Consider the following 26,646-nt stretch of genomic DNA (forward strand, 5'->3'; position numbering starts at 1 on the left):
TCCCTTTATCTCAATGTATCTCATCTGTTTGGGGAATTCTGGGAGTTAAAGTCCACACATCTTTCAAGCTGCCAAGGTTGAGAAACACTGCTTTATCTCATTCCAAACTATAAGTGAGGCAGCTTAAAGTCGTACTTAGCTGCTCCAGTTTTAAAGTAGCATTCCCATTTTCCCCCCAATATTCTATGTGATGAACATGATCTATGATGCCAGTTAGAAGGTAAGATCCTATTGGCCACTTTAGGCTTCTGCAGGCATACCCCTCCTCTCAAGTTGCTGGTACTGCCCTCCATGGCCATTTTGTGTTGGACTACAGAACCTGGTATCCAAAGAGATACCTGCCCACTGCTTCCTTGCAAACCATGATTCAGGCAGAATGTGGACTGATTATATACAGATTTGTGTTTTAAAAAGAGGCTCTGACAAAAGATAGTGCTAGACAGCACTAGTCCTGTACTGCGAAGAAGACCAATTTAGTAGAAAAGAGAGCTAGGTTCTGCCAGCGTTTTTTGTTAGCTCTGTCATAGATATGTGCAATTTCCACAGCTTTTGTCAGCATTAAGCTTTACGTGGCCGTGTTTTAAAAATATCTTTATTTAATGAGGTAGGGATTTGAGCTACTCCCACATTATTTTGCAAAATTCTGAGTGGATGTGGCTGTAAGGTCACAACTGCAGTCATTGGCCATTTACTACAAGCACACGCTTGGTCCCTTACTTGCAGTAAACCATAAAATAGAAACATTCAGTAATACCATTGTTACACATACTCATTCCTGTTAATGGAAATAAATACTGCATATAATTCCAGAAGCGCAATTCTGCATGTCAATAAACAGACAATAGTGTTGAAGAATTTTACGGAGACACATTTCTTTTATAGCATTTTTATTGGTCCTTAGGAGTTAATAAGATGAAGGAGTGATGCTGGAGAAGGAGATGTCTCCTATACCGCCTGCTCCACCCAACCTTTTCTCCATAAGTGTGATCTGGTGTCAAGCTCTTTGAGACTGTCCTAGAATGCTGTCCAGAACAGGAAACAGATTCTACAAGAAGACTAGACAGTTTGGGGTACTTTCTTGTTGGTCACCTCCATGACTTCCTATATTGCAAACTCGGGGAACAAGAAGTACTTGGACGTTTGAAGAGATCTTTATTGCTCATAGCTAAATAGAGCAGAATATTGAAGGAACCACCTGATATACTAGGAGAGCTCTTTGCTTTTTTATTCTGCATACTCTGCCATGCCTGTGATCTATCTACTGGATCATTTTTGTACAAAGGACACATTAATCTTCTTTCAAAAATGTACCAGAGTCATATTCAGAAGAGATTGACAAGGAATGGCCATAAAGGCAATTTGAAAGATGGGTAAGTAATTGGTCCAGGCTTCTACCGGTACTTGCATTCACCCAACTACCCCCTGCCACACATTAAGGAGAGTGATTGCTGGATGCATTTTCCACTGGGAGATGATGTGGACAGAAGTATAAACCAAGCTGAGTGGTTCCAACTAACTACTGCCCTTAAATTGTACTGCATTAAAAATTAAGGACAGGGCCATTTGCCAGCCTCTTTACTCAAACAGAATAGAATTCAATTGCCAAGACAGTACAATTCTTGCTAATATATTTTTATGTCAATTCCAGGATTAGAAGAAAGCATATTAATAGAGCTATTATGAAGCAAAGCAATGAGTGAACTGCTTTGGGAATGGGCTCTTTCAATCATCATGTTACAACAGAGCCTTAGAAAGGTAGTACCACAGCTTTCAGGAAGTTACGTTCATTTTATAATATGTGGGGTAAGCTCTGGATGGATTTGGCCTGGATGGACACATGTAGTAGAACTTGGAATTTAGCCAGTGATGTTCTGGGGAGGAAATGGCAAAAGGTGTAGCCAATGACAGACTAAAGAGCTAGTGAGTGGACTGGCTCTTTAATAATTCCTCTCTCGACAAGAGAGGACTTGAGATATCCCACTAGTGCTCCAGACTGCTGCCCTAGATGATGAGACTGCAAGATAATGGTCTCTAGTGGGTTTTTAGCACCGGGAAATCAAGGGAATAGCCCTCCTGCTCAAATTATGGTTGGTCCCTTTGAAAGGACACTGTCCACATAATTTCTTTTTTTAATCATTTTTGGAAATTGCTTGTCATTTGCTTCCCAGCTATTAGAAACCTTTGGATCAACACATTTTATAGTGCCAGGTGAGTTTTCTTCAATTCTTAATGATAGAAATACAAAATTAAGGACATTTTAAAATGCAATAAATAGCAAAAAGGCAATTAAAACTTTGATTTTAGAAAGTTACTAATGGATCATTTGAAATAAAGTGCTGGAATTAATTATAAAGACCCCTTCCCATGGGATTTCTTTTTTTTTTTGAAAAAAATTCCTTTTCAAAAATGTAATACAGGTAGTCAACTTGCAACCACAATTGGACTGGAAAATTCATCATTAAATGGTGTAGCCATTAAGTAAGGCATTACATGACCCACCCAATATTATGACCTTTTACATCACAGTGATTAAGAAAATCATCATGGCCATTAAGCAAGATATCATGTGACTGTGACTTGAGACCTTCCCTGCTGCTTTTCCTATTAACTTTGCTTGTCAAAAGCTACCTGGAGAGGTTATAAATAATGATCATATGATCACAGGATGCTGTGACCATTATAAATGCACAACAGGTGCCAAGCACCTGAATCATGATAATGTGATCATGGGGACTCTACCAAATAAGTGCAAGGACTGATCATGTTACTTTTTTCAATTCCATCATAATTTTGAATGGTTGCTAAACTAATGGCCATTAAGCAAGGGTTATCCATAATATAAGACATTAAAAATTGGACACTTGAGGGAAGTAGATTAAAGATTATAATTAAAGGAGAAGAACACTCAAACTCAATTCACAATTACAAATTGAAGCCGAATATTGTAACATTGAACATACTAAAGGATATTTTTGAACAATGAATCCAAAAGTTAATTTTAAGAATGTCTGCCTCTATAGACAGCCCATGTCTAATAGATGTCATGAAAGACGAACAAGTTTTATCTGACAAGATTGAGAATGCTTTGGAAATGGATTTTAAATTGCAGGCTTCAATTAGAGATGGAAAAATATGTTACACTGGACGTACAAAACAAACTGACTGATACTTTAATAATTAAAAGGGATATGCAAATAACAAAGTAAGAGGGTGATCTGGATAACTTTCCTACATTAGATTTGCAAAGGAGACTTGTTAAAGCTTTGAAGAATTTGAGTGAAAAGGGACAAAGAAAAAGGGAAAAGAAATAAAGTACTGTACTGGAAAATTATTTGAAGGGACTAAAGATCAAAATTGTTATAAGTAAAGGGAAGGAATACAAAATTAATTTATTTAACCAAGTTAAAATAGAGTTTGTTATCTGTTGCAACCCTTAATGCACTTTTGCCAACATCAGGACTGAAATGATGAAGCTTTAAGCATTAATTTAGAGACAAGAAATGGGATATGAAAGAAGCGATAATTTGTTGTATTTAAAAGAAGGTGATAAGTTACTAAAATTGTTTGTGCATTGTGATAAAAGCTAAGTCACTTCTCTTCTCTTTTTCTTTTTCTTTATTATAGTCTTATTTTTCCTTCCTATTTTTCTTTCTATTTTTCCTTTCTTTTCTCCACCTTTGATTTTTTTTCTCTTTAATCTTTTTTTTTTAGATTTGTAGCAGTTTTTTTGTAATTGCAATCTTTAATAAAATTACTGTTAAAAAAAAGAACTTAGCCAGTGACATGGCATTATTGGACATTTCTTTTTTAATTCTATTTTAGCAAGATGCTTATGACAAGGTTAGAATTAAGTTTGGAAGTAATAATAAACAGAAAAACCACTTTGCATGAATATTTGTCATAATTTTAAAGGCAAAGTTTTCTTGTTGCATTTTGTATGTTTCTCTGTTGTGCTTTAGGATTGTAAAATACTCTGAACTTATAGAGTTAAGCTGCATGCAAATGCTTATATGCATACATGCCACCTTCAAAGCAACATGCATACTGGTTAGCACACTCTTGTCTTCAGCCTATTTCAGTTCTACTTTTTAAATTTTATATTACTTTTTTTTCCCAGTAGGCACTTGTAACAGTGGACACGGTAGAAGTCCTGAAGGTTAGTAATCTACTTCATCACCAGGTTCAGTTTTAGGGTCAGGACAGAGCCTGTTCCTCTAGCTCTTTCCTCTGAGCTAAAGGAAGTATATCACATATGGCAGCAGAACAAGAGAAACTGTAGAGAGTAAGGCAAGATCCTGGGTGACAGATCTTTCATATCTCCATCAAGGTCATCTTTCTTACTTCTCACAAAAACAGTGGTGGTTGATTGAAAGTCTGTTAGCACCTTCCAGCATCTACTTCTCTAGAGGAAAATATTATTTATGTCACAAGGCCTATCTTATGTCTCTTTCTTAAGCCCCTTAAGCTATCCAGGCCAGGGGTGGGATCCAACAGGATTAACCACCAGTTCGGTCACTTACGAGGCTCGGTGATTTACGATGTGCTTCCCTGCACGCTGCCTATGGCACGCCTGTAAATCGTCATCAGCATACTGCGTGCAGAGAAGCAGCCTTTCAAAAAGCCCTTTTTTCCTGCTTTTTAAACTGCAGCTGTGCCTCGCATGGCAGCTGAAGTTGAAAAAATCAGGAAATAAAGGACAGGTAAGAGCCTGGGTGGGTGGGTGAGCAAAAACATCAGCAGACATAGAACCGGTTCTATGTCTGCTGCTCCTCAGAGCTACCGGTTCTACAGAGGTGGACAGAACCGGTAGAAACCCATCCCTGATCCAGGCATAGAATAAAATTTACTAATTTTGTAGCATCTCTGTGTAGAATGAGGAGGGAGCGCCATTTTATTTTTTTTGCCTCAGGCACCAAAATGCCAACCCTGATTAAGGAGCAAGTCTGAGCCCAGTGGGAATTATCTTATGTAAATATGCATAAGCTTCTCTTGGATCTAATTGTCATGAAAGTATGGGGAAATATGTTGATTGGTAAGCTTGTGGCAAATCTCAGTTCAGATTTCATTTTGTCTGAAAGGAAAAAAAGCAAATAGGTATGTCTTTTTCAAGACAAATAATGTTTCCTTTTTCCTTTTTAGTGACGGTTGTGAAGCCCAGCTCCTCTTAAATATTGAATACTGTAGGCACCTTTTCTTGTCATATTTTCATAATAAGGAAAGGAATAAGATGTATAATGTTAAGGACTATGAAATCCCATTTACACTGCCTAGCCATGTTTAACCATGGTTTAATAAATAAATCTTAATTGGTCCACAAATCTTACCGAGTCTAAAGCAAACCAATCACTTCATACACATGCGGTCCCAGCAGTGCTGAAAGGAAGAGGGGAAACTCTGCAATATATCTGCCGGGGTCTCAATAATACCTTTTTTTTCCTATCCAGAAATGGATTTGAGGCTTAATGGTACAGGCTACAGATGTTCCGGGTGGCTGGAGGTGCTTCATGCAGCCATGTGGAAGAGGATTGACAGCAGAAATTTTACACAGCAGAATGCAGAACTTGCCTGCAGAGAACTTGGTTGCCACTTACCCTTCGGGATCTTGCAACCATATGTTGAAGACTCAGAGAAGCACGAGACTTGCTTGATGACCTGCCAAAGGAATGAGACAGCTCTCAAGGACTGCATAGCCTGTGATTCTCATGGTTTCATCTCTCTGGGTGTGTTCCTAGTTTGTCAAGGTATGTGCAACCAACCCCTTTCCTATTTGCATGCTCTCTTTGAACAAAATCTGGGTCACATGGGGACAGCCGCTGGGAAACTGATGTTGTGATCTAGTTGAATTGGAAACCAGTCATAGAGGACCGTACGTGGATCTTGCCTATGTCTTAGGAATTCAGTGCAAGAATCTTGAACAGCTGCTCTGCCTAGCTTCAGGAAGGTTACTGCATTATGTGCCTTGGGCAAGAGACTGTGAGCACTGCCACACTGGCACTGCTTCCCTTCCTTGATCCTTCAAAAACATTTGGAAGAGGATCTGAGGCTTGTGGGGGGTTGTTGTTGTTGTTGTTGTTTTGCAGTTTCCCAGCATCAGAGCACTGGGGGTAGGAAGCAGACAAATCACGACCTCATAATGTGTTGCTTCAGATCTTGTAGCCATAAAAATCCTCGTGGTTCCATTCCACACAGAAAGGATAGAAAGAAAAGATATTAAGTATGGGTAATTTTCAGCAGACTCCCTATACCCGGAACAGAGTAAGCATAGACACCACTCAGTTCAGTTAGCACATAATAAATATAGTTTGACATTTATTTTTTTAAATTCAGCATCCTTCAAAAACAGTAAACTGGCAATACACAGCAAAAGGAAAGCAAAAACAGAGAATGAAATATGATCAAGAAATAAAAAGGCAAAGGACTTGATGTCAACAATCAACATTAACATATATTTATATATCAAAAAGGCACAGAGCTTCCCAGAGCAATGGAAATGATATAGTGGGCAATTAGCATGGTACTAAATTAGCAGCATGTTATTATTAGCACTAGTACTAAATACTACTTTGCATTAGTACTTAAAACAGTATTTGGTTCTCTAGATGTCAGCTTTCCTATATATACACACACAGCCAAAGAATAGAGATGGCAAATAGCACATCAGCTGGTCCTTCTTCTATTTTGCACCATGAAAAAAAGACATGGGTGGACAGGGGTAATGCACCCAATATTAGGGACCCAGACTGTCTCTTTGAGGGTTCTTATTTGTATCCTTGTTTACTTGCCTGGACTATTGAAGGAGAGGAACAAAACTGTCAAGCAGGTTTTCCTCTGAGGTGCATGATGCATCCTGCCCCCCAGTTCAGTCTGAAGTAAGTTGGGTCAGCTGCCTAAAAGAAATGAAGGCACAGAATACACAGCTAATTCAGATGTGGCATGAAAATCTCATGCAGATGTATCTTACGTAGGTAACCTTGAACATTTCCCAAAGAAAAGCTGAATAAAAATACTGTATATAATAATTTTTTCATAAAAGAGAAAAATAAAAATGGATACAAATTAATAAATCTCAATATGATTTTAAAAATGTGAAGTCTAGTTAAGGCACAATGAAAGGGACAAAATGAATAACTGAATTAATGTTCGACTTGCTAGCAAGTTGTGAAGCCAAGATTATAGCTCAGTACTAAAGAACAAGTTGAAGTGCTACAGAAACTTTATCCCTTGTTTTATTAATTTAGGTGCAATGTTAATATAGATTGCTAGTCCATGTATGATAGCCATACACTAAATAAAAGAAATTTATCTCTTGGATTGAAATCTTTCTTTCTAAAATGCTTTGGATTATCTTTATCATTTCAGCTCCTGTGCAAACCACCACGATACTCCAGCCTACAACAGCACCAATGATGACTTCCTCAAAACCCCTTGGTAGGAAAACCCAAATCTTTGCTGATGATGGTAGTGACTTAAAATTATACTCGACCTGACTTCCAACAACTTTGAGTAGTTATTTTTAGATCATTCACAACAACATGGAGGCAGTAGAACTTTCTCAGTTGTCCCCACCCTTAAAACATTTCAGAATAAAATATATATATTCTTCAATTAAAGTATCTTGATTGTCCCCACTTTTGTTAATTTTCCTCAAGGCTATAAAACAAAACTGCCTTGTGACAAGGTTGGCTAATGCTGATAGAGTTAATATTCAAAACAGCTGGAGAATATTAGCTGTCTACACTTCATGTATTGTATCTAAAGTATTCATAAGGAGGTATTTATGGTTTTCATTGGAAAAGTTAAAATATGAACACAAAACCTTGAGTTTGACATTTGTACTGTTAATCATACTACTGCTACATTACTTGATCAGTGCCTTGTGTTACCTTTCACAAATCGCCCAAGGACAAAGATTGAAGAAGGAACCTTCTTGTGTTTAGGGATTTTGGAGCCAGATGTTGAAGTCTACAAGAAAATGCTTTGCCTGAATTTACAAAAATGGTGGAATAAGCTGGTATATCCAAGACACAAGGATCAGAACAGGGAAAGGTCGCTGCATCACTGGGAGAAGCTGTAGTGTGAGAAAAGGAATCTTAGTGTGGGTGACTGCTCAGGAAACACACAAGAGTGCTTAAGCCTAACCCTAGTTAGATGTTCAGGTGAGCAAACCTTACTGGGAGAGAGGAAATCCCTGCTCTGCTTTTCATTTGTGCTCATCATTTAAATTACACAAAATTGGTCTTTCACTGCAATTATGGGAGGGCAATTTTGTACGAAGTGGTTGAGTAACGCACTCGAATTCTGGAACTGTAGCAGCTTGTGGAGGAATGATTACATTTTCTAGTTTCCCTCCCCATTTTTAAAAAAGAAGTTCCCTGTAGTCTTATTCCATGAGAGGGGTTTTATTCCTGAAATGCTGGATCTACTACTTTCTAAAAATATGGGTCTGCTTCTTCCCATAGTACAAACAGTAGCATCCAGAATTCTACAAGCTCAGTAAAGCCACTGATATTATGAAGGTTAGTTCTTTGTTTCTTGAGCAATCGGAAAGGGAGGTTTGAACTATACAGGCAAGAAAACTGTTAGCCTAGTATTCTGAACATTGATGTTCAGAGGTAACCTAATGGGTGACAGATGGTATGTAGTAGATAGTATCTAAATGATACTTATAATGGAATAATTCCAGTACAGGAATTCTTCCTGTACAGCCAGGCTGAATGCTGGAAGGAAAAAAAATGAAGTTATACAAAAAGGAGGTGGGGGGTGGATGGGAATCATTCTGGTGCTGAAATATTGAATGAGAGGACCTAAAAACAATAGCATTTCTCTGAAAATGAGCTTGTTGCTATTGAAGATATAGAGTTCTTTCAGATCTAGCTGCAGTGCCAGTATCCATGTGAAATGAGTTATCATCTGCTGATCATTTTGCATCTTGACAGAGGCTTGCAATTATTAGCATTTTCAGTATTTCAGTGTCACTCACATTGTATTTGTGGGCAAGGAAATATTTCATGGCAGGAAATGTAACTTCTGCAGGGGCAATGGATTGCACTCTGTGCCTCAAGGAGTGCCCTATAATCCTTTTCAAAGAGACTTGATCCATGTTGATTTACCCTATGTTATCCTTTTGGGAATCCTGTCGCAACAGAACTGCCAGCAGTATGTCAGCATTGGGAATTTAAAGGACAATGGAGGGCTTCTAAATCATTTCTGGGCCACCCTGAAAAGACTGCAAAAATCATTGATTGGTAGATGATTCTTTCTGAGCTTTTGACTCACAAACCTATAGATATGATTATTTTCATAGCATCTTGATAACCAAAGAGAACTGCAAATAATCCAGAGAGCCTGATCAAGTCTTCAGCACATTTTCAACTTAAATTGGGAAATGGAAAAATCTATAATCTATAGGATTTTCTGTTTCTCCAGGTCAAGTTTTGAAGTCCCATAAGTCCAGTTCAGAGACTGTCTTAGGAATCCTGCTTGGTCTTGTTCTTATTGCTGGTCTTCTGATCATCTGTGCTCTTCCTACCTACAAAAAAATTATGAAAAAATGTAAGTAAGACTGTACTGCTAATAGAAAGAGATTGTCAGAGTCTGTTTTGGGCCTCACTTTTGTGTGTGTGTGTGCTCTTACAACCATGTCAAAAATGTGTGGAAGTCCAGAAAAAAAGCAGTATGACATGCTTTTTCCAGAAACTGGTAACACAGGCTGAAGAAACTGACTTGGGAGATCCATTGATCCATTGCACCAGGAATTTTCTGGTTCTCACATTTCACTCTAGGACTACTGTTTGCTATATTGCACTCTCTACTCAAACGTATGCACACATACCCCTTTCTTTTTTAGATACCCTAATGACATCAATTTGCATGGTGTATTTTTGTTCATATGCCTTCATTTAAATTTTACCTTCTACCATCTCGAAATGTCTTGAAAATAAACCCCATTAATATCAAAGATGTAAATCCCTGCATCAGATTCTCTCCATGTTTAGATGCACTCTTAATAAAAGAAAATATATGTAGCTCAGGACTGAACTGTGAACTCTCTGAGCTTCGTAGTTTGCTTGCAGACATTTCATTACTCCACTGCATGACATAATTAATCATTTTTTTTGGGGGGGGGGATGATGTTACCTAGGTGAGTAATGAAACATCTACAAGCAAACAATCAAGCTTGTACAGCAAAAGGGACTCCAGAGATGGATACTGCTGGGCCCATTTTGTCTCCATTTATTGTTTCCATCTCCCCTGTTTCTCACCAGGTCACAAAAAATATGATGGCTGTACAGATATTTCCTAGCAGTATCTGGCACTAATTAATAGTTCTTCTATTATGGTATTACAGTTATTTTCAACATTGCTAGAAGGATACTATGCATGTTCTAATCCTTCTGTGAACATTAACAGCCTGTGTATGCAACCTGCATTCAAAATGATTTTATAAAATCCTTTCTAGTCATCACAGTTTTGGGGAATATAGTTAATAACAATGAATGGGAACATTCCTCATGCTTTTTTATTAGCATGCAAGCATACAGGGCTACAAAAAAAATAAACAGGATCTTTCTGATTACAGCCATTAATCACTTCAAAATATCGGTGGCTCCTTAATATATTGCATTACAACAGAAGCATTTCACTTCAGAGTATTTTACTATTATTTTAATTATGTCTGGGTTGGAAGTGATTACTGCTGTTTAAAAGATAATTTTAAAGGCCATTCAGAGGAGGTTACAAAGGTTCCTGCAGCAAAGTGTTGAAAGAATTTATGCTGAGCAGTGATAGTTAGCTGCTTAATAAGTCATTGCTGAGGTCAAAAGCAAGTCTATCTAAAAAGATATAAAAAGCTAGATTGTACTGGCAATGAGTCTATTACATCTTCTTTGGGGGGAAAAACAGACTTCCTGCATATCCAGGAATGGAAAGCACGTAGTTTGATTGTATTATGTAACCATTTTCCATCCTCCTCAACATGAGTGATGCCATGCAACCTCATCCATAAATTCCTTGTCCACCATGCATTGCCTTCCACCGAGTCAAAGGTGGGCCGATGAACCTGTGTCTGTAGGTATCCCATGCCACTTCATGCATGCTCCATGCTTTACACACTAAAAGCGTATGGTTATTAACTAGTAAGGATTATACTCCTGGAACTTGGGGGAAGTATATTTATGCCCTAGCACAAGGGTCTTCAAACTTGGCAAGTTTAAGACTTGTGGACTTCAACTCCCAGAATTCCTGAGATAAACACGACTGGAGGATGAATTCTGGGAGTTGAAGCCCACAAGTCTTAAAGCTGTCAAGTTTGAAGACCCCAGCTCTAGCTGATTATATCATCAATCCCATGTCCCCTTCTTTCCGTCCTCTGCAGATTCCAAGAAAAGGCAGCAATGGATTGGCCCAAGTGGGATGAACCAAAATGGTAAGAAATCACCTGCAAAGCAGGGAGCAAGAATCCACAGTCTAATTTCTCCTGTAAGTAAAAGGGAATAGGCATTTGCATGTCTCATAATGTACACAGGGACACTGAATAAACACTTTTCCTAATGCAGGTTTTATGTTCTCATTATAAATGGATATAAGTGGTCAGGTTGGTGATGTGGACCATATCATCCTAGTAAGATTTGATCTCAGAAAAGTAGGAACCATACTACCTACCTTTCAATCAACACACTTTGGAGGGGGTTACAAGAATAACCACTGCTTACTTTGGGATAGTGGGACTTTTAATCCATCTGGCAAGAAGAATAAAGAACTAAATAGTCACCCTCCATCCCAAAGTGAGCCTCTCACCTAAAAAAGTAGATGGGCAATCTTACAGTATCTCCACCTGCATCATTAAATGTAAAGCACAATCCTGCTGGATGATGAGACAAACTTGTCCCATCCCAATCATGCAGTCTTTATGGGTATAACTTTATCTTCCATAAGCCTCAATAAATCAAGATGGAAGAAATCAGATCTTCACATTTGTCAGACTCCTAAGACATTGACCAATATCTGTGAGTTACAGGCTGCTTAAAGCGACTGTCATCCTGTATTTCTAGCCTCTGTGAGAAGAGTGATAATTCTCTTCTAAATGTACTCTTAAACAGCACTCTGTTATTTATGACTGGGCCATATATTTTACAACTAAAGTTGACATTCCAAAGCAGATCTGCTGGGTCCTGGTCAAAATTCCTCTCCCAAAGCACTCACTTTCAGGTTCCACACGAGAGGAAAAAAAGAAGCCATCCCTTTTAAAGTCTCACTATCTTTGCAGTGGATGCAACATTATTGAACTCGAAACATATGGCAGAGAGGAACTGCAAAAGAATTCCAGGCAAGACTAATGTCATTTGTTTCCTGGCAAACATGAGGATTCTAATGTAAATGCCACAAATGCCTCTTCTGATTATGGACAGAGATCTAGTGTCATAATCACAATTTCAATGAAACATGTGGGTAGAATAATAAATGGGTAGGTTGGTGTGAATATTTTACTGTTCAGTTATTGCGGGAGACCCTGTCCCAAAAACATGGTTTGGCTCCCTCTAGAGGTGGGAAGTAGGTTGGCAGCCCAATGAAGACTGCAGTGCAGACCTTCTGCTTTTGCTGATATCCAGCCAAGAAACCCTTTGAAGAGCCAGACTGGACATAATGTTAACTATGTGACTGTAATCATGATCTTTAATTTTTGAATACTGAGTAGCAGCAATGAAAGGCCTTAATCAGGATGTTTTCGCACCTATTTTAAAGATTCTTCTCCCAGTCCCAGGACATAAGATTCAAAATATTCTCTTCTTCCACACCACTGAGGGTGCTTTTGATCCTGGGATGGAAGTGCAAGTTACTTCCAGTTTAAAAAGAAGTGGGTACATTTTTGCAATGAAAGATGTGTGCACAGAATTGACAGTGCTGTTGATGGTGATTTCAAAGGATGATCCAGAAAAGCATGTGTTTTGTTGAACTAGAACTTTTTAAGAATATGATGGTTGGCATTAGCATGTAGCAATAGCACATAGACTTATATATCACTTCACAGTGCTTTAGAGTTCTCTCTAAGTAGTTTACAGAATCAGCATATTGCCCCCAACAATCTGGGTCTTCATTTTACTGACTTTGGAAGGATGGAAGGCTAAGTCAATCTTGAGCCAGTGAGATTCGAACTGCTGAACTGCTGGCAGAAGTAGCCTGCAGTACTGCATTCTAACCACTGCACCACCACAGCTCTTAATACATTGGATGCACATGAGCATGGACGTTATTTTTTTTTGATAAACTCTTTTGAATGGGACGGCTCCCGGATGTACTCTGTTTTTAAAAGGTGTCCTAAAGAGCACTGCTCCATCAGGGCTTTCCCCTACAAACTATAATTTTAATTTCAACTGGTCACAAAGCCAGGAAATGTGTATCTTCACATGAATGAAGATTTGGAGCAAAGAAACAAAATGGTAACATGAACGAGATTCAATATATAAGAAAGTAAGGCAACCTTATGTTTTTCTTTAGTTTCATTCCATCGCAAGACCTCTACTCCCTTCCAGACACATCTTGAAAACCCAGTTGTTCAGGAAGCCTCCCAGAAAACTTATCTCTCACCTTATGCAGGTAACATTTTCTTGCTTAAACTAAAAGTGTGTGTCACCTCTTAAAAATTGTACCATTAGTCCAAAGATGTTGATCCAAGGCATCTTAGTCTCACAACAGATCAGATGGACATTCCTGATAGTAGATCTAATAAATATGATGATAACTTCATCCCAGTTCAATTTCTTTCTTTCCCCATATATTGGAGTGCAATCATTTGTAGTTGTGCCAACCAAAACATTGATCTAAACAAAGCATCAAGACCCATTGTAATGTTCAGTTTTATATCAGGCTATGAATATATATTATTTTTATCTCTACTGTGGGCAATTGACTCATAAGCTACATACAGGTACTGATTATCAGATCAGGGCACTACAATATGTACTTTTGCTGTGTTTTCAGGGTCATTTTTTTCCTGTGTTTTCAGCAATATCCTAATGGAGGGCCAGTTTCTCAATAATTTATATTTTGTGATGGATCCAGATGAAGTAAACTAATCAATTCTCATTATGCCAGTACAAATCTTCTGTTTCTAATTATTCTTTGTGAACAAATTATGAATCTGTAGTTTTCCATTTTTGCACAAAATCAAAAAGTGCACTGATGCTAATATTGGCCTGCACCATATAAAATCTTGTTCCAATTCTTACAAGTAATCACAATGATAGAGATAAGAGAAGGCAAATGTTTTATATAACCCATAAGGCCATTAGAACTGTAATTTTGGTTACTATTTGTGATGTTATGAAAGAACAGATTAGATAGATAGGAGACAGAGGGGGGGATAGATAGATAGATAGATAGATAGATAGATAGATAGATAGATAGATAGATAGATCGAGAGATAGATAGATAGATGATAGATAGAGAGAGAGAGAGAGAGATAGATGATAGATAGAGAGATAGATAGATAGATAGATAGATAGATAGATAGATAGATAGATAGATAGATAGAAGAGAGAGGGGCGGGGAGGGAGAGAGAGAGAGAGATCTAATTTAGCAACCACAATTGAATCAGCAACTAGGTCTTTAAATGAAGCAGTCCCAAGTGAAACTGCAACTGTGTTTCACGTTTTATTTTAGTTTTCTTTCCTTTATAGACCAGCAAAGATCATAAATGTGATGACTGGTTACAAAATTACTTTTTCATCACAACTGCACGTCACAGTACAAGGCAGTTACTAAACAAGGACTACTTGTGCATAGTGGATATACAGTTAAGCCTATGGGATAATATCAATATGCCAGTACCTGGCTAATATTTGGATAGATTTTGCCCCTTGGGAAATCCAGGGCTATAAGTCAGATTGGGAAAAGCATTCTGAAAAAAGGAAATAGCAATCCACTTTGGTACCATTCTAAGAAAATGACAAAGATTTGAGTCACCAGGCATCAGACTGTACTTGGAGACAACTTTATAAGGCAAAGATAAACCAATGGTTTGTGTTCAAGCAAAATCCTCTGAGTGCATCTCTCTCTATAACTTGCCTTGTGCTCCACCTAGTGTCCATAAATAATTTTTTTCATAGTTTATTTTTTGCTATATTTTGTACAGCTCTCCTTAGTCCTAGGTTGCTTCTCTCCTTTTAGTTTCCATCCATTTTTTCTTGTCTTGTCTTTGTTGCTTTGAAAACAGTTTGCACTTTCTTCTTTGTGGTAGCCTCTCAAATCCTGGAACACTGCTATCCTGTCACCCCAGTCCTTCTTTTCATTAGACTAGACATACCCAATTCCTGCAACCTTTCTTCATATGTTTTAGCCTCCAGCCTTCTGATCATCTTTGTTGCCCTAACCATTTTTGTAGCTCTAAGATAAATCATTTTGATGCAAATATTTCAATCATATAGGAAGGGGTAACCTATTGGCACCAATTGGTGTTTCATGCCAATGTGATTCCATGCTGAATGTTGTTGGGGTTGTTGTTTTTTTCATCCTCCATGTTCCAGCTTTGGAAGGGGCAGCCAACAGATCTTCCAGCCCTTTGGATAACTCCTCTGACAGTGATTATGACTTATGTTCTGCACAGCAGCTGTAAATTCTGGGAAGAATGGATGACACTCCTTCCTGTTCACCTGCAGTGTTCTGTACAGACATTTGCATACTCGAAATCCGGCAGCCCGGATTGGCTAAAGCGCACGGCCACCGGATTGGCTGAGTGTGCGGCACTGATTGGTCGTTCGGAATCGACCGCGATTGGCTGAGCCGATCGCGGGCGATTCAAAACGACCCGATTGGCCGCTGCACTCGGCAGAAAGTGCTTTTAAGCCGCGCTTCTTCCCCACTCTCCCCACTTGTGTTTTACCCCAATAAATGAGCTGAACCAAGTCACCGACTCGCGTCCTTTGTTCGTATGAGATATACGACACTGGCGACGAGGGTGGGATTTTAAAACAAGTCCCACACCGCACGTGGCCCACGAAACCGCAACCGGCAGCATGGCCAGCGGCAACGTGCCACCCGCTCCCTTCAATCAAGCTACGGAGGATTGGGAATCGTACATAGACCGATTCCTCATGTTCCTGGAGAGTAGCAACCTCAAGGACGCGAACGGGCAGAGGAAAAGGGCCGTTTTCCTCACACACTGCGGGGCCGCAGTGTTTAAAATGGCAAAAGCCCTCGCCAAGCCGCTCGACGTAAAGGCCATGGACTGGGCTGATCTCGAACCGCTGCTGAGGAGCCACTACGCACCCGCCGTGCCCACCCTCATCCGCCGGCACGAATTCTACCGCCGCGATCAGAAGCAAGGGGAGAGCGTCAGCAACTTTGTGGCCGACCTCAGAGACCTCGGGGGCCTGTGCGGGTTCACCGATCTCGATGAAGCCCTGCGGGACCGCGTCGTCCTCGGCCTCCGGGACCCCGTCCTACAGAGCCGGATCATGGCAAAGGGCGACATCTCCCTCGCCGACGCCCTTGCCGAAGCCACCGCAGCAGAAGCAACCCGGAAATCAGCGGCCCAGTTGCGGCAAGCCAGCACCGCGGAGCGACCCGCCATGACCGAAGCGACCGCGACCCCCGAGAACCAGCCCGGATTCGACCATCGAGCAGCCACCTCCACACACCATGGCGATCTCGAATCCCCCTCCGACTCAGAAGATGACGAGGAGGACATCCACCGGCTGCAGACGGGACGCGACCGGCGCGAGCCACGGAACCGAAAATCAAAGTTCCAGTGCGCCGGCGAACACCCGCGGTCGGAATGCCAGTTCTTTGATGCAATATGCCGGCATTGCGACAAGCGGGGCCACATCGCCAAGGTCTGCCATTTCAAACGGAACCACAGCCCCCGCCACCGAGACGGCAGCCCACGGAGACGCGACAATGCCAGATGCGACAGCACCCCCCCGAGGAACCGCGATCGGGATAGCGAGAACCGTTGGAGCCGGGAAGCGAGGAGCCGCCATTTCAACGAAACCGCCAGCGCGAGGAAACGCACCAGACGGTCATCGTCAGCCATTCCTCCAACTGGGATGGCCGGAAGGTCCACGTGGAGGTCGCCATCGAAGACCGCCCCTGCAAGATGGAAGTTGACTCCGGATCTTACCTATCCATGGTCGCGTGGCGGGAAATTAAGCGGCTAGTACCCTCCATGAAGCGGCACGAGCTGGAGAGCCAGAAGCTCATCCTCAAAGACTACCAGGGGAAATCGCATCCCCGTGGTAGGGACCGGGCACTTCAAGGTCACATTCAAAGGGCGCACCGAAATACTTCCCCTAACCATCGTTGAACGAGACTGCCCCAGCCTCCTGGGACTTCAATGGTTCGCGCCGTTGGGACTAGAAGTGACCGGCACCAACCACGTCGCCGAGGCGGACTGGGAGGAGCAGCTCGTGCGCGAGTTCCAAGAGGTCTTTGACGGCAACCTAGGCAAGTACCGGGGGCCCCCAATATCGTTCAGCCTTGACCCCACCATTGCCCCTATCCGCCTCAAACCCCGGCGAGTGCCTTTTGCCCTCCGCCCCAAAATCGATGAGCAATTAAATAAGCTCATCGAGCAGGGAGTCCTCGAGCCAACGGACCATGCCCAATGGGAGACCCCCATAGTCACCCCGATAAAGCCAGATGGGTCGGTGAGAATCTGCGGGGACTATAAGGCCACCCTGAACCGTGCGCTACAACAAAGCGCCTACCCCGTCCCAGTAGTGCAACACCTTCTACACTCACTGGGGGGGGGGGCAGGGTTTTCGCCAAACTCGACCTGGCCCAAGCCTATCAGCAACTGCCGGTCGACGAGGCAACCACAGAAGCGCAGACTATAGTCACACACCGAGGGGCATTCCGCTGCAAGAGGCTCCAATTCGGAGTCAGCCGGGGCCGACCAGAAACAATTGGAGGGCCGCCTAAGGGAAGTACTGCAAAGATTCCAAAGTGCAGGACTAAAAGTTAAGAGGGAGAAATGCCAACTGCGCACGGCACGGGTCGAATTCCTGGGGTACCTACTAGATCAGCACGGAATCCACCCCACCGAGGGCAAAATAAAAGCCGTCAAAGAAGCCCCGAAACCCAGAAACAAAACTGAGTTACAAGCGTTCCTGGGGTTGATTAATTTCTACAATGTTTTCCTGCCCCAAAAGGCGACCGTGGCGGAACCGTTGCATAGGCTGCTCGACAAGGCAGCCACCTGGACGTGGGGGAGACGAGAAGAGGATGCTTTCAACAAAACCAAGGACCTTCTCACATCGGACGCTGTCCTCATCCAGTACAGCGAGACACTCCCCATCACAGTAACGTGCGACGCATCACCCTTCGGCGTAGGAGCCGTCCTCAGCCACACCCTCGCCGACAGAAAAGAAGCCCCCATCGCCTTTTTCTCGAGGACCCTTTCAAAACCCGAAAGAAACTACAGCCAATTGGACAAAGAGGCTCTAGCAATCGTTGCAGCCGTAAAGAAATTCCACGAATACCTTTACGGCAGGACTTTCTCCATAATCACGGACCACAAACTGCTGCTGGTAATACTGGCGGGAGACCGGGCCACCCCAATCATCCTCTCCCCAAGGATGACAAGGTGGTCCGAATTTCTCGCCGCCTACAATTACCGGCTAATCCACCGCCCCGGTAAGTCAATCCCGCACGCGGATGCCCTCAGCCACACACTATTGCCCACCCTGGACGCTGACCCAGCACCCACCACATCCACCCTGAGCATCGAGACCTTACCCAACCTACCCCTGACCGCGTCAGACATTGCCCTAGCAACCAATAAAGACAAACGTCTGGCGCAGGTCCTAAGATGGGTGGGAAAAGGGTGGCCGGAGAAGGACGTGGACAACGAGTTCAAAGCTTACCGGAGCCGACAAACAGAGCTATCAACGCAAAAAGGCTGTCTACTGTGGAGGGACAGAGTCATAGTTCCAGAAAATTGCAAAAGAACTCCTGAGCATGCTGCACGAAGGGCACCCGGCATCGTTAGGACAAAAGCCCTGGCCAGAAGTCACGCCTGGTGGCCAGGGATGGACAAGGAGATCGAAGCCTCGGTGGCCTCCTGCAAGCAGTGCCAGGAATCAAGACCAAACCCCCCGCCGCCCGATCCTGGAATGGGAAACCCTCGGGGCCATGGTCCCGAATCCACGTAGATTTCAAGGACCAACCAGAGGACACACCTTCCTGGTAACCGTGACGCTTACTCCAACTGGCTGGAGGTAAGCAACATGAAGACAACTACCACAGACGCCGTCATCAGAGAACTCAGTAAGCTCTTCGCAACCCACGGCCTTCCCGGGTCATCGTGTCAGACAACGGGCCCCAGTTCACCGCGCTACCCTTCGAAAATTCTTGGCAGAACGAGGGATCCGACACGCATTAACGGCACCGGCGGAGAAAATGGTCCAATTCACAAAAAGACCATCCAAAAGATCGAAACCGGGACATACAAGACAAAATAAACCGGATGCTACTAATTCAGCACATAACCCCGAGAACTACGACGAACAAGAGCCCAGCAGAGCTACTAATGGGGAGGAAACTGCGATCACCGCTCGACCGCCTGCACCCCACATACAACCCGGAAAGACCCCCTGACTCCACCAGCAAACGCAGAACATTCGCACCGGGAGACAAGGTCTACGCAAAAAACCTTACCGGGGTCCCCTTCTGGATACCGGCAACGATCACCCAAGCAACAGGCCCACACTCGTACCACCTTCAAACTACCGACGGACGAGCGTGGAAACGCCACATCGACCAATTGAGATCAAGAACCACCGCGGGAAATACAACCGACACGCAAACACCAGACACTGAAAGGAACCGGCAAAACACCAACCAAGAGGGGAGGGAAGGCCCCAAAGAACAAAAAGAACAAACCCACCCAAAAAGAAACCAGCAGTACTCACCACCTGAAGAACCGGAGAGCGACCCACTCGAAGCCTCACCTGGAAGGAGCAGCCGAGCCAGCTCAACCAGCCCCGGAAGCCCGAGCGGGAGCAGCCAAGCCAGCTCAACCAGCCCGGAAAAGCCGAGCGGGAGCAGCCAAGCCAGCAGCTCGACCAACCCGGGGAAACCAGGAGGGAGCCGCGGCGAGAGGCCTGACTCACCCTTCCAGGCGGTTCCATCAACGAGGCGGAGAGCGACAGGAGTCCCACCCAAACCGGCCGACAGCCAGGAGACAACTGACCAGCGCAAGTCCAGTCGGAAAATACGGAGCCCCGCCTACTTACGGGACTACGTCACGTAGGACCAAACCAAGAGGGGAGGGGTGTTCTGTACAGACATTTGCATACTCGAAATCCGGCAGCCTGGATTGGCTAAAGCGCATGGCCACCGGATTGGCTGAGTGCGCGGCACTGATTGGTCGTTCGGAATCGACCGCGATTGGCTGAGCCGATCGCGGGCGATTCAAAACGACCCGATTGGCCGCTGCACTCGGCAGAAAGTGCTTTTAAGCCGCGCTTCTTCCCCACTCTCCCCACTTGTGTTTTACCCCAATAAATGAGCTGAACCAAGTCACCGACTCGCGTCCTTTGTTCGTATGAGATATACGACACAGAATGGTGGTTAAAGGTGGCATTGAAATGACCTTTACTCCATCCTCAGCTCACTGGATGACTTCAGGCCAGTCAGTCTCTTTCAGGCTTAAATTACCTCATGGGGTGGTTGTGGGGGGAAATTGGAGGGGAATCCAATATGTATAGTTTAAACTTCTGGGCAAAAGACCCAATATAAATCTAATAATGGAATATCCTTTGAATGAATAGTAAATTCCAGGGACATGATCACTGTAGTAAATTTAAAGCAGTTTTTTGAAAGGAAGGAAATTGGTATTTATAATATAGATCTTGGATAGAGGAGTTTTTCCCTTAGCTTATGAGTTATGGGTTCTTTATCAACAATATGAAAAGATGGATCAATTGTTTTCCCTAAGGTCAAAGTTTAACACTTTGCTTAAAAAGTGAGTTCACCTTTCCTCTTTATCTTTTCCTTTCCGTTTTTTTGATACTAAAATTCTAAAAATTGTATTTGTTAGACATATGTGGAAGACAAAACCTGCCATCTGAAAAAAAAATCATTCCATAATTATATTGATTATAGAACATTTCAAAATAATTCATGGAGTTTATGTTCTGCTTTGCAGAAACAGAAAGTTCAGTAAAAATAAAAAACAGTTTAGGGGAGGAAGAATTTTATTGTCCAACACAAATTGCACTTGTTCTGTAACATGTACACTTTCTCTACCTCCACAATGATAGCACTATACACTGAGTATTAATATGTTTTTCCCAGCCAGTTATATTGAATTTCAACCCATCAAAGATACACTGATGAGATAGAAATTTCCCAGTTTCAGTCACTGAAAACCAATTTGGATTATAGACCACTGTAGGATTAACATCCTCCTACCTGATCACCCAAAATAAGGCTAGGCGATCTCTGGCAAGCCAAATAAGGAAGATTTATGTGTCAATTAAAATTTGAAGAAGATACAGTATACATGAAGAAGCCATATGTAGAGAAATGTATAATCACCTTACTGAGATACTGAATTAGGGTAAGTCAGAAGAGCTAATATTATTCAGCTGGAAAATTCAAATAGCATTTATCTCTTGGCCCAGAGCATTTAAATCAATGTTCCCTTTTTAGGCTGTACAGAATCTACATATACTTATAAAAAGATTATAAGTCTCTGTGTTATAAATACATTGCAATTAAATAATTTTTGGAGCTAATTGGTGAGAGGATTATTTATTGTTAGATCTATTGAACTATCTTTAAGCAACACTAGTTTAATTTGAATGGTGGGTGGGGGGCGGAACTATGCAGTCAACATTCATGTAGCACATATGACATTCATTCTTTATTTGGTTATTGACATTAGTGACTGCAAAAAGTTGGTCCATAGTTCCAATTTTCACATCCAGTTCACAACTGATTTCTCATATGGATTAATGCTGTATTGTTCACTTGTTTAAATTGTTGTACATTTCAGAGATATCATGTTAATCTTGCTCACTGTCTTGGAGAAAGGGAGGTAGCCTCTCAACTATTTAATATATTTTTGGTGGGTCAGATGATTGTATCAAGCATTTTCAACCAGTTCTATAGTTAGTTCTACGTTTGGAAGGGAAAGGTTTTTTTAATGATACAGAAGTTCATTCTTTGTGCAGTAGTTAATAAATGGCCTACATCTTTTTGGTTTCTTGAGCTGTAGTTCAACTGAAATAACCATATGCACAAATGCTGATACGTACTTTTTCGTCTGATGGATTGCAGCTTACAAAAGCTTATATCTTTTAATAAAATATGTTACCAATAGAAGAGAATTTTTTTGGAGCTTGGGGTTGAACTGTGGGGTCTTTGGTGCTCTTTGTGGTTGATTTATAGATGTTTCATCACCAAACTAGGTAACATTATCAGCAAAGATGGGAAAGAAAAAGAACTAAAACACATCAAGGAAGCCCTCAGAATGTGTGGCTATCCCAAGTGGGCTTTCATCAAATGTCAAAAAAGACCCTACAGGAGCTCTTTGATAACAGACAACAAAGTGAACTATAAATGAAGCAATGTTGTAATTCCATACATTACAGGAATATTGGAAAAGTTCAGGAGGTTCTTCAGCTAACACAACTTACATGCATACTTCAAATTCAAGAATACACTAAGGCAGAAGCTTGTCCACCCCAAGGATAAAACTCGCAAACACAAACTGAGCAATGTGGTATATGCAGTACAATGCAGTGAGCCATGTGCAGATCTGTACATTGGGGAAACAAAACAACCATTTCATAAATGTATGGCACAACATAGAACAAACTCATTAAGACAAAGTTCAGCAATCCATTTGTATTTAAAAGACAAAGTCCACACTGTTGAAGACAACAAAGTTCACATTTTGGACAGAGAGGACTGCTGATTTTGAAGAGGGGTCAAAGAGGCCATCTATGTCAAAATTGAACAGCCCTCTCTCAATAGAAGGGAAAGGATATGACACCATCTATCTTGAGTCCACAACACAGTCCTTTCAAGAGTTCCAAGGTTTTCACACCCAATTGCATTACTCAGGTGATCCTGAGAACCCTGAAACCTCCAGGTGGCCTCAATGTCTCTGTAAAATAATGCAAATGACCAGCTGTCTGCAAGGAATATAAATCTTTCCATTCCCCACTATCCAGTCAGAGCTGAAGAAGCTTCTTGGGTGAGAAGCAAAACACTTTCAAAGAAAAACCATAAAGTCCAGTTGCCTCTTGAAAAAGCATCTTCGGGACAACCATGACCTGGATGACTGAGAATCTCCATAGACACTTGAATGGGTTAGTACTTGCCTACTAAAGAGTGGTACCTTCTCTACAACAGCATCTGAAATCTGTATGGTTCTACTCCACTGGCACTCTTGGAGGCTTTTAAGGCTGTGTCAGACCTGCCTCAGCTTGAACCTCTAAATAAGAATGTTCCTTAATTCTCCCCATTGATTGAGAAAGGTATAGTTTACTAGAAGTCCAATAAATTCTAGTAATCCATAGCCAGAATTGAAAATTTTGTGCCAAAATCCCCAAGTCTAATTTTTCCTTCCTATCACTGGGTGCCCATATCCAAACAAATTTAAACAAGATGTTTTTAGAACAGTCACTTCAGGTGTAGGTTTGGTAGGCAGCTGCATTCCATTCCCAGCGGATTGTCCTTGAAGCCCATCTTGGAGAGGTACGGTGAAGGTGAAGTTTCATTTCCCTCGAAGCATATCCCTTCCCATCTGCTCCCCACTCCCCTAGAGTTCATGGCAGCTGATACCAAATGATGGTGAAGTGCAAGCTTGAGGTGGTAGCTGGCAACCTAGCTGTTCAACCAGGCCTTAAATTAGGATGAATAAATATCCTTTGTAGTCTGCATTTTTAGATTAATTGGATTAAATAAACAATAAGAAACATCTGGCTACTTACTTTGTACAGTGTTATTTTTAAAGTCTGTCTTGCTATATTGTGAGTCATCCAAAGTGGTATGGAAAGTCAGGTGGTGACTAAGTCAATTAATCATTATCAGCTTTAGTAGAAAAGATTCTGCCCATGGTTTGCTTAATGTAGCTAATGATGATACAATACTTAAATTCCCAGAAAACAATAATAAAAAACAAAGTAATTCAAAGTAAAAATCGATGGTTAAAATGGAACTGAAGAAGCTTCTTGGATAAGAAGTGAAATGCCTTAAAAGAAAAACAAGAAAGTCCAGTTCCTTCTTGAAAAAGCACCTTTGGGATCCCGAACAAAGCATTTTGCAAATGTAAAGTCTATTATAATAATGTAAACCATCATGTAACTAAGATGAGAAATGTTATTTTCCTCAAAATAATGGAAACATAATGGTCTTCTCTGGAAGTGTAATGAAATCTGCGACTTCTCCTCTAGAAAAGTGCTGTAAAGAAACAAAATCTAAGGACTTCACTGTATTTCCCCCACTCCTTCTGCAAAAAGAGAAAAAAAATATACAAACACATATAAAGTAAATGACAAATTGATATACTTATGATGCATTCTGTAAAGAACCCAAAGAAAAGTCCAGTATATCATAATTAAAAATGCCTTCATAGGTGATGTAGGACTCACATATTTTGTTTATTGCTGATTTATGAGGGTACAAATTCTAGCTCGTGAATAACTAAATGGCAAGATATACTACTCTCTGACTTTTGATATTGCAAAATCTTCTTCTAGTTTGATCAACCAATTAGTTAAGATCTTCCTTTTTTTACTAGGGAAGAAAACATTAAACTTGGAATTATACCAATTAAGTTGACGCGAGATGAAGTTATAGAATCTTCTTGCATTCCCAAGGAAAGTCGAAATGTGGGAGTCACAAATTATGATAAAAATATTGGGAAGGATACAATTGCTTCATGTGTTTATATTTGTGGAATGCTATGGAATGTGGTGACTTTAATAGGTGAATCAGTTGGAAATAAGGGGAGGGGGGTGTTTGGTATGTCATCAATGTTATTTGTTGACTAAACAGCTGAATGATTTGCAATCAATGTTTGCTGCCACAATGGTCTTGGTTCTGAAAAATAATGTACAAAAGATTAAGATGATTGCCTTTGATAGGGAAATGGAGTGGATGACTGCCAGCTACACATACTGTAAACGGAAAAAAAACTAGCAAATCAATGTGTACTTTGGTCGAATGCTTACTAAATATGGGAAAATGGAGAAATTTTAGGATAAATGCTGACAGACAGTGGCCCCCAAATGTTCTGGTGTGAGATTGTTATATATAACAATTTGCTTCTGCTCAATTTGTTATACAGAGGTGAGAGGTGGATAAGTTAAGAGAAACATAAGAACTTGGCTGCAGCTGGAATGGGGTACAATACCTAATGTATCAGCAAAGGAAGATAGGGTACATATTCAGGAATATTTAATGAATATGCACTGAATGCAAAAGTATCATGAAATGATTTGGTTATTTGTGTGGTATGGTTATTTATGGAGAATGAGAATCAAATCTCAAATATACGAATAAAAAATGAGAGGCTGAAGAGGAAGGGAAACTGGTGGTCTAAATAAACAGATGTGAGAAAATGTAATATAAAAAGCAAAAGGCTACATATGAAGAGATGAAATGAAACAGTGGAACCAAAGATGCAAGGATACAAAGATTTGGAAAAGTCTAGTGAGCGGTGTTTGTGTAAATCACAGCGTTTTTCTTTTCTATCTCCTATCTTTACTTTTTCCCCCTAATTCTTTACTCCTTTGTACACTTGATATGAAGTTGCCTAAAGAGAGTCATGTTATGGATATACAGATATAAGAAGTTATTACACATTAGATCAACTTTGAGGAAAGCTAAATGATAATTTAAATTATTATTGGCTGGAAATACTGGAAATAATACAGAGAATGGAGTCACTAAAAGAATAATAAAGGAGGAAGAAATGAATCATGAAAATTAAAATTTAGAGAAAAGAGATGCTTCAATGTTAAAAGAATTGGAGATGAGTTAAATCTATTGGTCTATAGGGGGATATTGTCACAAAAATATATCTTTAAGCAAACTAAAGGTCAGCTAGTGCAAAAGTTATGAACCTATGAGATGAAAATGAAGAGACGTATTGATACAATATAATTCAGAGAGAATGTTGTAAAAATTTCAAGTATATATTAGCTACAATCTCATTTCCAAAATTCACAGCCACACAATTCTATGCAGTTCATCAAATTTTATTACCATAATCACATATATGCAATTGCTTCCATCAAGTCTGAAAGTTAGTCAAATCTATTTTTAAAAAATAAATTACAGATGAGCAAGAGGATAAAGTGCTTAGCAAAACTGTTTTGTTTTCCATTACATCTCCTGCATTCTATTAATTGATACCCAGTGTTTCTTCTTCTCAACCAAAGTGGAACAATGAACAAAAAGGAAATGCCTGTTTCCTACACTTTCTGTAAAATTAAAAGATTATTAAAGAAAAGGATCTGGATATGATGGAAGCTACAAATCCAAATTCCTGAGAAGGTTGTCACACTCAATAATGTAGGTAGGACATTACTTCATTTATTCCCCAATATAAAAAAATGCATAGTGATTTGGCTATTTAGTCTATAATGCTAGTCAACTGCCAAGCAGTACCAAGATCACAAGTTCCTTAGG

The 26,646-nt window shown here is 41.0% G+C and overlaps 1 protein-coding gene across 4 annotated transcripts in view; it reads left to right on the top strand.

The window, feature by feature from the left end:
• Positions 1–21,737, top strand: part of CD5 (CD5 molecule) — a 32,799-nt gene extending 11,062 nt beyond the window's left edge. For 2 of the 4 annotated variants that reach the window (XM_087920816.1, XM_087920814.1), the window contains exons 2-9: positions 4,118–4,156; positions 5,445–5,741; positions 7,360–7,428; positions 9,427–9,552; positions 11,375–11,425; positions 13,495–13,593; positions 15,522–15,652; positions 20,561–21,737. In XM_087920816.1, coding sequence (XP_087776942.1) covers positions 5,447–5,741; positions 7,360–7,428; positions 9,427–9,552; positions 11,375–11,425; positions 13,495–13,593; positions 15,522–15,610 — 729 coding nt within the window. In that variant the 5' untranslated portion in view covers positions 4,118–4,156; positions 5,445–5,446 and the 3' untranslated portion in view covers positions 15,611–15,652; positions 20,561–21,737. Of the gene's footprint in view, positions 1–901; positions 1,371–4,117; positions 4,157–5,444; positions 5,742–7,359; positions 7,429–9,426; positions 9,553–11,374; positions 11,426–13,494; positions 13,594–15,521; positions 15,653–20,560 lie in introns of all 4 variants that reach the window. The other 2 variants (XM_087920815.1, XM_087920817.1) reach the window with 2 other exon arrangements.
• The last annotated feature ends 4,909 nt before the right edge of the window (positions 21,738–26,646 follow it).

This window comes from Pseudonaja textilis, chromosome 1, assembly GCF_049901715.1.
Source record: "Pseudonaja textilis isolate UNSWEBS1 chromosome 1, rPseTex1.2, whole genome shotgun sequence".
Taxonomy (NCBI): Eukaryota; Metazoa; Chordata; class Lepidosauria; order Squamata; family Elapidae; genus Pseudonaja; species Pseudonaja textilis.